Raw genomic sequence first — 13,350 nt, forward strand, 5'->3', positions numbered from 1 at the left:
AGACATCACTCCAGGACCAAGCTTCAACCAAAAGCTTGAACCTTGAAGAGGAAGTAGAGAGCTACACTTACTAGAGCAATCACATTACTGCAGAGAACGGGGAGTAGGGAAAGAACATGCCTTCTGTTTTCATCAGACACCAGCCTATTATAAAGTCTAGACTCTTGTATGAGGAAACAAAAGAAACAACCAACAGGAAATCGTTAAGTCCTGGGTATGAAGTTGAAATAAAGGACTTTGGGAAGGCAGTTTCCTTAAAGAAGAGAAACAATGCCATACCGATAGATAATTTCCTATTGATACAATTCAGAAGAGAATCTACAAAATATATAATCAAGAAAATGGATGATTTTAGAAGAGCTAGCTATTTAAAAGAAATAATAGGATTGCTTTTAGCATTTAGTAAGAAAAAATATATCTGTACAGTTTACTACTTGAAGTCACTCAGTATTTTGGGACTTTATAAATCCTTTTTATTTACTAAATGTTTTTTTTTTTCAGTCTAAGTTCTTACAGAAACACAATTCCTGATATTGTCACACATATCTCCATCTCTCCCTTTCCTCATGTGTTGTCTTGTCTGTTTGTTTAAAGACGGTCTCATATGTAGCCCAGACTGGCCTTCCATTTCAGACCCTCCTGCCCCGACCTTCCTCCTGCTCGTACTCACTTCACTTTACCACACCTGGCCTTCTCAGCTTTTTAGTTTTACTACCTCAGTCTCAACAGTAGCCTGCACTGTGCCCTGGCTGTGGATTCTCAAATCTTTCTCTTGTTTTATTCTCTTTTTATTATTGTAACATAGCTTCTGACCTTCTCATGAAAGGGATGCTAGTTCTACTAACACTTTTTATCTGACAGTTTAAACTAGGCCCACAATGCTATAGGAAATAATTTTCCTTCAAAGTTTTAGAAGCACGGTGCTCTGCTGGTTCCTCTCTTCGGACCTGGGTGAGCCCAGTGAAGACTCTTCATAGGCGGTAAGGATTTCTAGAGCTTACAATAATTGATCTGCCTTTCCTTTCTGAGTACCTGGGGTGACACTCAATTCCATGGCACCAAGCCAGGGCCAAAGGTCCTAAGAGAAGATAGAGGTTCACAGCCCCGACACTACAGGAACTTAAGCATCATCTTTTGAGATGGCAACACCACAGTAAGACGATTAACATTATAGACCCTGAGTGATGATGTGGCACAAAGTGCTCTCGTCATGACAGACAAGTAGCATGGATGAGAAAGAAATGCCTGACAGACTAAGCCAGTAAGAATCCAGATCCTGCACAGTGGTTAAGAGCAACTGTTCTCACAGAGGAGCTGAACTTCCGTTCCCAACATCAAAATGGTGGTGTAACTTCAGTCCTAAGGGACCTGACACACTCTTCTGGCCTCCATGGGCACCAGACACACACATAGTACAAATACATATATATGGACAAAATAATCACATATACAAAATTAAAAAATAAATAAATCTAAAAAAGTAAGTACAGGAACACAGAATTTAGAAAGTAGGAGGGAGAGACAAAAAAATTACTCCAAGGTTTATTTACTGCCATTTTATAATTTTGCTTACTGACCCTTAGAGCTATTAAATTCCCCTGTTCCATTCTAGCCCCACACTGGAGAATGCAGGGTACTGTGCTACTGGGCAGTATGTCCAATCCTATTATTTTTGTACTCCCCTCCACCCATCCTCTCTCAACTAAAACTCACATAGACCGTACCCATTTTAAAGGAACAACTCAGTAATCGTTAGTACAGCCATAACACCTAAAACATTTTCACCACCCCAAAAGAAGCCAAATAAATATTAAGCATTTGTTCCCCACCCTCCCTCTCTGGCCCTGGCAGGTTATGATCTGTTTCCTATTGCTTGATTTATTTACCCTGTATGGATCATAGAAATGGAACAATAGAGTGTGTGCCTTGGTTTCTGGTTTAGCCTGTGATATTTTAAGACACAAGTCAATGAACATTCAGTGTATCTTCTTAATTTACAGCATAGAATCAATACCTTTCACTGGGGCACTGTCTTACATTCTGTTTTATTCATAAGTATATTCTCTGTGGGTATGTGTGTCCACGTCCTTCCACACATCCCATTTTTCTCACTTCTCTTTTTAAAACATTTACTTTAGAAAATTTTTACTCAAAATTCTTACCATTTTCATTGTCTAGAATATTTACTTTTTAAAAAACCTTTGTACTGATTTTTAAAACTTTAGTATCGTACTCTTGCCTGTCAATAATTTTAATAACTTGGGCTACACCTTTTAAGAGACAATATGTTTCTTGTTTTATTTATAAAATATCTAACTTTCTGAAAAAATTAATTACATTTCTTAAAAGCTTTCTTCTGCTTCGTACATTTTTCCTGTTTCTTCCCTGGCTCATAAAGTCCTGGTTTTCTTATACTCAAACCTGCAAAGTTCTAGAAGCTCTTATGGGACACAGAGCAGTTCAGGAGACTTGTGAGCAGCAGCTCCTGAATGGCGCAGGGTAAAGAAAATAAGGCACAGACTGCTCTTAGGTAAACCCACACCCTTGCTTAAAGCACCACATGGATTCCCGGGTCCTGAGCACCTTTGGCATCTGGGCTGTCTATTCAAAACTTTCCCCTCTACCCCCTGTAGAGTAAGAAACAGAATACAATTCCAAATCTCTCACACCTGATTAACTTTTTTGGAATATTCCAAAATTTTGTTGACACCTATGACTTGCTAAAGTCTCCCCCACCCCTTTGTCCTTGTGACCTAAATCTTTTGTTATAAATGGATTCACTAACTGTATTTAATCAAAAGCTTTCAACTGCCTTTTAAAAACTGTGTCTTTTATTTCTAGGACTGCCCATTCATTTCCTATGCCTGCCCACTCCTTTCTTAGCCTTTCATTGCCTTTTTCTCCATGAGGATATAATTTAAATATGTGTATTTGGCATTCAAGATTTTTTCTAGTGGCAATAGCATTCATCTATTCATTGTATTAATTATCTGCAACTGAACTGTTTTTAATGCTGATGGCAAGTCATATTCTCTCTTAGTTTCCAGAACTCTATTCTCTAACTGCTTTCTAGGTATCTTCATGCAGAATCCCACAGGGACGTAATCTCATTGTGGCTAAAGCTGAGTTTCTATTTTCTTCCTTTCTCCTAAATGATGTAGGTGTCCTTCCTCTCTTGCTCCACTATTCTTTATTCAAATCTCTTTGACGGGATGCTGCAGCTGTCCATTACCTCCACTTTCCTCAATTCACTATAAACTACTTATGGGAACAAAAGGAGTCCTTCGAATATTACTGTGCACCAGGATAACAAAGACACGATAACAAGGAAATTGGTTTAAAGAGAATGGGGAGGTGTGTCAACACAGATCTGACCTAGGCCTCATATCTGTCTGGTTATCATCTCTTCTGGTCTTTCTCAACTACAACGATTGTCTTAAACATCAAAAACTCAGCCAGGTGATGGTAGGTTACACCTTTAATGCCAGAACTCAGAGAGGCAGAGGCCAGCCTGAAGTTGCTCTCAACTTCTAAGAAGCCAGGGCTACACAGAAAAACTCTTGTCATGAAAAACCATAAATAGGGGGGTATCATATTAGAATATATTGCTCAAAACTTTCCCTTTCATTTTGAGAAAGTGAAAAACAAAGCAAACAAAACATAAAACCTCCAACAACACAGAAGCTCTATTGCAATACCTATAATCTACAGAAAGAACAGCTTATGGCCTACTTCCCCTACCCCTCATCAGAGATCAGAAGAAAGAACTTCCATGTAACAGAAGATCCTTTAGATCTTGAAGGAGTTATCTGACTTGCCACAATTGAAAGAGATACAATAGATACAATAAAAAACCAAACCAAGCCAAACCAATCCAATCCACGGTTGGTTTGTTTGATATACTTAAGTATTACTCTAGAGTGGGGATTATTACCATGCTCTTGTTCCTCCTCATTTACTTGAGGCAGGGTCTTATCACTTATCAGCCGTGTTGCTCTAGCAACCCTCTTATCTCAGCCTGCTCACTGCTCAGATTACAGGCATGTGCCACCTCATCTGGATAGTGCCACATTTAGTCATGTGTATTTATTGTGTAAATAACACACACACACAGAGGTTTTAAAAGGTGTAGGTATTTATAAAGTGAATTTCTTTGAGGGCATTGCCCAGTCAAAGAACAGATCCTTTCTATCAACCTTCAAAGGTCGATATCAACTCTCTACGTTCTCTTCCCACAATGGCAAGGACTACCTGACTTTGTAATACTTACCCTTTCATATTTATTTGCTTCCTCCATTTCTTGGTATGTATATGTGTATTCATGTGTGGGTATGTGGGCACATGTGTGCACATGCATGTGAAGGCCACAGATTACACTGAGTACCTTCCTCAGTATTCATGTGTATTCATGTGTGGATATGTGGGCACATGTGTGCACATGCATGTGAAGGCCACAGATTACACTGAGTACCTTCCTCAGTATTCATGTGTATTCATGTGTGGGTATGTGGGCACATGTGTGCACATGCATGTGAAGGCCACAGATTACACTGAGTACCTTCCTCAGTTGCTCTCATATTATTTTTTGAGAGATGATTTCTCATTGAACCTGGTTCTCACCATCCAGCTAGTGCAGCTGGCCAACACATCTTCCTGTCTTTGCCTCACCTTATCTGGGATTACCAGGATGTGTGACTGTGCCGTTTTTTTCTACTGCTACTAGACATCCCTCTGGCCTTTGTGTGTGTGCAACAAGCACTTTGCCAAGCAAGCTATCTCCCTGTGCACTCTTTCGCATTTCTTTAGTCACACTACCCAAACATACCTGACTAAATAAATATAACTTTCAGGGTTTAACTTCCTAAATAAACTACTACAGTGCATATTCTTACATGTTATGCTCTGTCACCCAACAGATCATAGTGCATTTATTCACTAATATTGAAAGTCTTCTGAGTTGTTTCCAGTTTGGGACTATTATAAACCTGCTGCTATGAACATCCTTGAGTTTTAATCTAATTTATCTCCTTGGGCACTTCTATATGGAGCTTATTCTGGGAAGCAAAACTAGCAACAAAATCATCTTAACTACACGAGGGACCATCATCTAAACATTTATTTTAGTCATAAAGTATAGGATGATAAAATTGTAAATTTTAAAATTTTGAATCTGCCAAAACCCTACTGGATGAGAACTAAGCTTATTTCTTGGTTCACAGAAATAAATTATGTACCACATTACTATGTGGTTTAAAATAGAAATAAGGAATAAAGTGACATACTCACAAGAAGACTTTCAGCTGTCTTGGTGTTTTAAAGTTTCTGTTAAAAATATAGCTATTGGACTGGAGAAACGGCTCAGCAGTTAAGAGCACTGACTGCTCTTCCAAAGATCTTGAGTTCAAATCCCAGCAACAACATGGTGGCTCACAATCATCCGTAAGAGAGTGATATCTAACACCCTCTTCTGGTGTGTCTGAAGAGAGCTACAGTGTACTTACAGATAATAATTAAATCTTTGGGCTGCAGCAAGAAGGGCTGGTGTGAGCAGAGGTCCTGAGTTCAAGCCCCAGCAACCCCATGATGGCTCACAACCATCTGTACAGCTACAGTGTGCTCATATACATTAAATAAATAATAAATAAATAAATAAATCTTGAGGGGGAAAAAAAAAGAAGACGACTCAGGTGTGCAAAGATTAGGTTCTTAACACCAGAGACACATTTTCCTTAGATGACAAGGACAACTAACCACGATGCTAAGACATAAGTACAACTAAGAATCCTAGGTAAATTCAGGTTAGAGGAGAACTAGACTATCTGCTCTGCAACTACCAACCCAAAAAATATTTCTAAATCTCAAAACGGAGTTTCATCATGAAATATTGTTATAATAATGTGCTTAATTGCAAACATGCCAGCAATTAAAATAATGTAAATGGCATGCATACTGTTAATTAACAAGTAAAACTCCAGATTCTGAGAAAACAAAGCTAGCTCAGCTGGCTCGCTGCTCCATGCCTAGGAGGGAGGAGGGGACAGTGCTACTCCAGGCAAGCTTCTGCAGCTGTCCCTGCAGAGTCAGACATCGTGTGTCTCCTCCCTCCAGCTCACAAGAGCAGCGAGCTCAGGTGAATATAATCTCAACTCAGCTTTAAAAGTGTCATGAGGTATGTACAACCATCTCATTTTATAAATGAAGAAAGGAAAGCTAAAGGGGGCTAATTTGCCAGAAATCATATGGTAAGTGAAACAAGTCCTCCCAGCATTCCTCTCTAAGATTATAAATGGAAACAAGCCAAAGCCACCTGAAGAGTTGGTTGATTCTGAAAAAGCAAATGCCAAAAATAAACTTACTAAAATTATAATGAAGTTATAATTAAATGAAATTAGAACTAGAATTCAACATCAAGTTGGCAACTAATCTTCCTCAGAGACGGGCAACTCCCAGCAGAAATAAGGCGTTAGAACTTCACAGAAGGGGCTGCACACATGCATTTTAAAATTCAGATTGGTACAGTGGGATTCATTTCTGGTGACGTAAAATCAGCTAAAGGAATTCTTGCTATAGAAGATATTCTGGGAACAGGTTTTTGGTTGGTTTGGTTTTGTTTGAAACGAGAGGAAGAGGAATAAGGAGGAGAGAGAGAGGGGTTCAGAATCAGAACTCGATGAAAACTGACCAATTTCAAGAACAGAGAAAACAGCACTGGCATGAGTTTACCATCATCCTTTTCTTGCCACTCAAGTGCTAAAAGAGCTGCCAATAGCCTTCAATGTATCTAGAGAAGACAAACTAAGAACGAAGAGATCAAATATTAGCAACATCTAACTCTGAGAGAAAGTCTTCCCATGATGGGGATATAAACCACAGAACTACAGTTACTTGATGTTTTCTAATCATAAATAAACTGATCAAGTTTAGAGAAATAAAAAATTTTAAAAACTGAAGTTTAAAAAAATGTATTTGAAGTAGAGTTGGCACTCAGATAACCCTGAGACAGCGTAAACACAGAGTCACCCAGCAACACCTAGTCAGTGGATTCCTTTAACTAAGGGTTCAGTTTCAGTGAGAGTGAGCAAGCCCTAGCAGGAAGAACGTACTAGAAGAAGTGTGCAGAAACAGTGTCTATAATTTCAAAATGAAAATAGGGCAAGGGAAAAAATAGTTCGCAAACCAGTAAGATAAAAAAGTAAACACGGATTAAGAGCACAGAGGCATTAATCTCACTCGGGACACTTGCTAATGCCATGAAGAGTGAGCTGACTCCTGGAAAATGGACAATCCGTCTCTACAAAGCAGACCCGCGAGGAGCGTTCTCTGGCATCCAGCAGCAAAGTCTCCTTGTGAGGACAGCCCAGTGGCAGGCAGATGTCCAGAGAGCCGCCCTCCCTGCACTCAAGGACAGGTCCCAAGTCTCTCAGCATTTAATGAGTTCATCAAACGAGAGTTCATGGACTGTAAGACCCCGAAGCTGGGCCTCCGCTCAAGTCCGGGGATGAACTGGCCCAATAACCACACCCGATGCAAACGGCAAGAGGCTTTATTATCAGCTAGCTGAGGACGAACTCCTTACACTGTGTAGGGCAGGGGAGTTCGACCCCAGCGGCAACAGCAGGGGGCTTTTAAAGGAAAAGTGAGGAATTGGAGGAGTTGGGCAGAGAGTTGGAAGGAGTCTGGCTACCGCTCTTCTGGGGGGTGGGGGTAGTGTCCTTGGCACAGGGCCTGGCAAGCGCCTGGCTAGGTCTTTTTACAATTATCTGCATCTCTGATTGTAAGGTATTGAAACAAAAAAAGCTTTTTGCTGGCTATAGAGAACAAAGAGCTTCTTTCTGGCTGTATTGTTTTAGAGATAGGGGAACATTCAGGGGCTTTACCTCCCAGGGAGAAACGCTTTAAGTCAGGGTCTCACAGGACCAAACAGAACAGGTACACAAGTTGTTAGCTCAGAAAGCATCTTTAGCAAAACACAAAAGCGTTCTGGACAATCTGTTACGTTTATGAAGTAAACCCAAGTGGCTGAGTGAGTGAGCTTACAGGGAAGATGGAAGGCACTTAGTCCTTCCTCAGCCCTGCCAGCCTGAAGATACTCCTTTTTGCTAATAAGGTTTTAATAAGTTTTAGTGAAGTTACCTGCTAGTTCTAGACTTTATGTAAAGTAATTTTATATAGAATATTTACAGATTGGGAATTATGTAAAAGGTTATACTTAAGCTTGTTTAAAACCTACCTTCTTTTCCTAGAATTAAGCACTTTTCTCTAAAAGAACTTTTTAAAAAATACAGTCTGACTTTTCATACAAGGAAACCATTAAAATGTATTCCAGCTCATTTATTTTCTATAAAAATCAATCTACATTTTTATGGGTTCATACAGGTAAGATGAACTATCTCCCAATATACTAAATATAAAGAATCAATGGAAGTAAACCATAAGCTTTTTAGTTTTTAAAACACTGACTTTAGCTATATAAGTCCAATAAATAATAAACAAGGTATCTGACATTTCTTTTTAAAAGAGTGGGGAAAGAATATGAAGTACTACTGTAGACTAAATATATACTTTGTAATCAATACCAATCAATTTAAATTGCCTAGTCATTAAAAACAAAACAAAAAAAGCAAAAAAGATGATATATGGCTGTCAATGCATAATTCCACACTACTCCTAAGTTTACCTGAACAAGGTGCTTGCTGAGTTTCCTTCCTGTGATAATACTCTTTAAACTTAATGTCCGCAATGGCAGTTTGTCATAAAATGACCCTTCTAACAACAAACAAGGCCAGAGGTAACCCTCTTTCCAGCAATCCTTATTTAAGGAACCAACTTAATTTGGAAAATTCAAGATACCATCTGGAATCATCGAAAGCAAACTGTTGCTACCTAAAATGCAGAAACCAGATTCTTATGATATGCTTCTCTGAGCCACTCAAGAGTTGAACCTCTCACTATTTGCACTAAAAACTCAGAAGATCAGCTGTATAGAAGCCCTTTTGTTTTGTTTTGCTTTGTTTCTTGTTCTTTGTCCTTTGTATACAAAGAATGAGAGTTTTATCTTCTGACTCTCCTTCTGTGTCCTGCAGGTTCAGTATTTTCTGGAGCAATCACACAGATAGTTAGCACAAACATCCTTTGATTAGTTAACTTTCTCGCTGAGTGAGGGTGTTTGTTTTGACTTCTGTTCTCTTAATACTTATCTGGCTCATTTTACCATACAAATACAATGTAATAAAATTCTCTAAGCAGATTTTAACTTAAATTTTAAACAATTATACTTTATATTACTTTAAATCAAATATATAATATAAATTAGACATTTAATGGGGTTTTGTTTCCTTTTTTGAGAATAGGCAAGTGATAAGAATAAGGTCTGTGACCTTTATTGGTTACTAACAAGGACTTTTCCCATAATTGAGATGCAGTAATCAGATGGTCCACAAGTATTAAGAGTTTGGGAAAATGTCACATATATTTTTAAAAAAAGCCTTAAAAATAGCTTTATACTTTATTACAGTATCTAAAACTGAGGGAGAAACAGCTCTTCTAAAACAATTTAATGCAATAACATAGTTTTCTATACAGCTCTTGGAAGTTGTAACGGTGACCCACTGAAACTGTATGCTCTAAATCCAGGTATGACCCTTTTAACCACAAATGGCCCTGGGCTTAAGCATGAGGCAAACATATATACGCCTAAGACATGGATAGAAATCATTCTTTTCAAGAGGGGAGGAAAGGAAAAGTGCTTGAGAGTAACTGAAGACAAGAAAGCAGTGCATGTAAACAAGCACTTCTGTGCACGGTGACTTACCATCACTAACAACACTAACAATGCTGCAGCTTTCTGTTAAGAGATTTAAGCTGCTATATGAACTTCAAATAAAAAGGATTCACAACATTTTGTTTAGAACTCAGAAGAGGTCTAACTCACCAAGAGCCAGTCCACCTTTAATATTCCTAAAGACACCCACTTGGAAATTGCCAGTATTAGGCAATACCAGAGTGTAAGACAACTTACTGCTACCCCTTCCTTAAAATAAAAAGCTTGCACTGTGCTGAGGGCCATCTTGGAGCTGAGTGCCCCAAACGGCTATTTGCTTTAATAACTTCATTTAATCTGAGAAATGTATTTAAAACTCTCAAAATTCAATCTGTGATAGAACCAGACGTGAATAAAGAAGCCACTGCCACTATTTCTTCACTAAGTATCCACATAGGCACTGTTAGGTACACACAGTACTCTACACATAGAAAGTTTAGCTGTGAGCAGAAGAGATGGCTCAGCAGGTAGAAGCACTAGCTGCTCTTGCAGAGCCTGTGTTTGATTTCCAGCACCCCGTGATGGCTCATAGCTCTCTGAAACTCTAGTTTCAGAAGAAAATGCATAGACATGGTATACAGACATACATACAAGCAAAACAAGCAGACAAAATACACACATAAAACTAACTAAATAGACATTTTTAAATGAGAAAGTTCATGTACTTCACAACCCAGTAGTCTGTGTTATTCCCTGATGGATGACTTTTAATTAGCAAGTGTGAAATTTCCTCCTGTGTGTGTGTGTGTGTGTGTGTGTGTGTGTGTGTGTGTGTGTGTGTGTGTGTGTAGGGGCCACTGAAATGAAATGTTTCCATTCCATACATATAGGTAAATGCAGCAAGAATATTTTTCTCAAAAGTGAGAAACAAGCAGGTTTGCTGATACCTGAAGACAGTTTTACTACTACAAGTACATTGAGATGCTTGCAGCCCTTTTAACTTCAGCCCCTGATTTTATTAAAAATCAATGTGAAAAATACTCTGTACTCACTCTGGCACTCTAGGAATTGATGAATAAAAGTGCAGTCCCCGCCACTCTTTGAAAGCAAGTGCTCTAATAAAGAAAGAAAGACCTTTAAGGATATAGTTTGTTGCTGTCTTGAAATAAACAACAGCAAAGGTAAAAAAAAAAAAATTAAATTAAATTATTTTAACATAGGTAATTGAAAAGAACTAATAGAGTATATTTTAACACATTTTCAAGTTAAATACTGAAAGCTGTAATTTATATAATCACTAGTTTACTCTGAATAGCTAGCTTTTAAAGGTGCAGTTCTTATCCAAAGAGCTCAAAATATAAACAAAAATAAAAAGCTTTTCCTACTTTTCATATGTACCTTTCTCCATAATAGGTCTGCAAATACTCTAAAAGTGGATTTTTATGTTTTTATTACTGAATTAATTTTGGGTGTGTATACTAACAGTCTCTCTTCCAAGATATTGATCTTAATTAATATATAAAAAAATTAGAATGCATAAAATCAGGTTGGTGAGATGGCTCAGTGGGTAAGAGCACTGACTGCTCTTCCAAAGATCCTGAGTTCAAATCCCAGCAACCACATGGTGGCTCACAACCACCCATAATGGGATCTGACGCCCTCTTCTGGTGTGTCTGAAGACAGCAACAGTGTACTTATTTATAATAATAAATAAATATTTGGGTCAGAGTGAGCAGGGACTGAGCAAGCGGGGTCGACCGGAGCAAGCAGAGGTCCTAAAAATTCAATTCCCAACAACCACACAAAGGCTCACAACTATCTATACAGCTACAGTGTACTCATATAAATAAAATAAATCAATCTTAAAAAAAAAAAAAAAGAATGCCTAAAATCAGCCAGGTATAGTAGCATACGCCTAAATTCCCAACATTTAGGAGGATGAGGCAGGAGGACTGCCATGAGTTTGAGCCCAACATGGGCTACATGCACAGTGAGCTTCAAGGAAACTTGGACTATAATATAAGTCCTGTTTAAGAAGCTGGGGAGGGAGTTGTGGACAATAATTTCTGTAAATTTTTAAGAAATCGATGAGGTAGATGTTTTTATACATTCATTTTTTTTTACAAATGGTTTCCTTAATCTATACTATACATACCACTACATTACATCGTTCATCTCAACCCAAATTTCATGTTCTACACAGCTTTGCTTACTTAAATAATCCAGTTTTGTTAAAAAACAAACAAACCAGAGTTTAAAGAGAAAATTTAAAATTAACATTGTTGTTAAAGAGTTTCAGTCCTTTTCTTACAATAGTCTAACTCCACTGACAGACCAAGAGCTAACTTCTAATCCAGATAACATTCGTCAGTCGCATATTCCTATCCAGACAACATTCGTCAGTCGCATATTCCTATCTTTCAAGACTACACAGGAGGTTGCAGAAGCTTTGGTCTAAAGGGCTGGGTCAGCACGGTGACCACTGGAAGGTCTGGAGGCCTCAGCCCTGGAGTGGTGCGCGGGGAAGCATGCTCACTCTCCACTCCGCCCCCACCCACACCCCGCAGCCTCTGCCTCTCCTTTGTCTTCCGGTCTGTTGCGACACCGATCCTGTTGCCTGCCTTTTTAACCTCTCAGTGTTCTTTCCTCTGACCCTAGTCACACACACCCAAAGGCCCGTGGTAGCTATGAAGACAGGGGAGAGTGATCAGTACGGCTTCGGTTTTAGAAACATCGGTGAGAAGCACAGCACAGTTCCAAGTAAAAAAATAAAAATTCACTGGGACAGAAATTTGGAATTAATGCCTTAAATTAGACAAATAGAATTTGCCAACGGGAGCTAATTCTAGAAAAACTGCAGCCCTCAGTAGATTATTTCAAATTAGAAAATCATTTTACATAAACTTTAAATTAAACACTTTCAAAACTCAAACTATGCAATATCATGTTGAGTGTGAAATTTTGTTTGGACGGGTAAAGAAAATGTAGTACATGAGAGAACAGAGTTTTATTGATCATCTGCAAGAAAATGTATCCATGTTGATGATCAAATGTTAAACAAGAGAAGCCAGACTCTTTCACAAGCTTCTTTCATATGCAAAATCTAGATTTAAATGTATGTATCACACATGTGATGGGGGAAATAGGAAGGGATTATGGACGGGGAGGAAAGTGGTCTAAAAGGGGAGAGAACAAGAAAGGATAGTGGGAGGAAAAAGATAAATACATCTCTTGCATGTAATCTAGCTTAAATCCACTTACTGGATATAAAGCAAAGAAGAACCTTTGGGGAGAGAAGGAGTCAGTAGAGGGGGGATGGTAAGGAAGAGCACACATGGACGAAAATGTCAGAAATCTTTATGTATGCTTACCGAAAATTGTTAAAACTCATTTTAAACCAAACTTGAACATAACTAAAGGACTTTATGACAGATATGAAACCAAATTTCAAACCAATATTTATCAATTCCTGGAATTCTTACTAAAAGCAGAGAATCACTGGGGAGGTTTGAATGAGAATGGCCTCCATAGGGTGATATATTTGAATGTCTGGTCCCCAGTTGGTAGAACTGTTTGGGAAAATTAGGAGG

At 38.5% G+C, this 13,350-nt stretch overlaps 1 protein-coding gene across 21 annotated transcripts in view; it reads right to left on the bottom strand.

The window, feature by feature from the left end:
• Slmap (sarcolemma associated protein) overlaps window positions 1-13,350 on the bottom strand; it is a 121,457-nt gene that overhangs the window by 29,558 nt on the left and 78,549 nt on the right. For 8 of the 21 annotated variants that reach the window (NM_001310445.1, XM_006519725.2, XM_006519735.2 and 5 more), the window contains one exon: window positions 10,813-10,875. The exons of 12 other annotated variants lie outside the window; for them this stretch is intronic. In NM_001310445.1, coding sequence (NP_001297374.1) covers window positions 10,813-10,875 — 63 coding nt within the window. Of the gene's footprint in view, window positions 1-71; window positions 10,726-10,812; window positions 10,876-13,350 lie in introns of those variants that run through there. One more of the 21 variants, XM_006519738.3, reaches the window with a different exon arrangement.

The sequence above is a fragment of the Mus musculus genome, chromosome 14, assembly GCF_000001635.26.
Source record: "Mus musculus strain C57BL/6J chromosome 14, GRCm38.p6 C57BL/6J".
Lineage (NCBI taxonomy): Eukaryota > Metazoa > Chordata > Mammalia > Rodentia > Muridae > Mus > Mus musculus.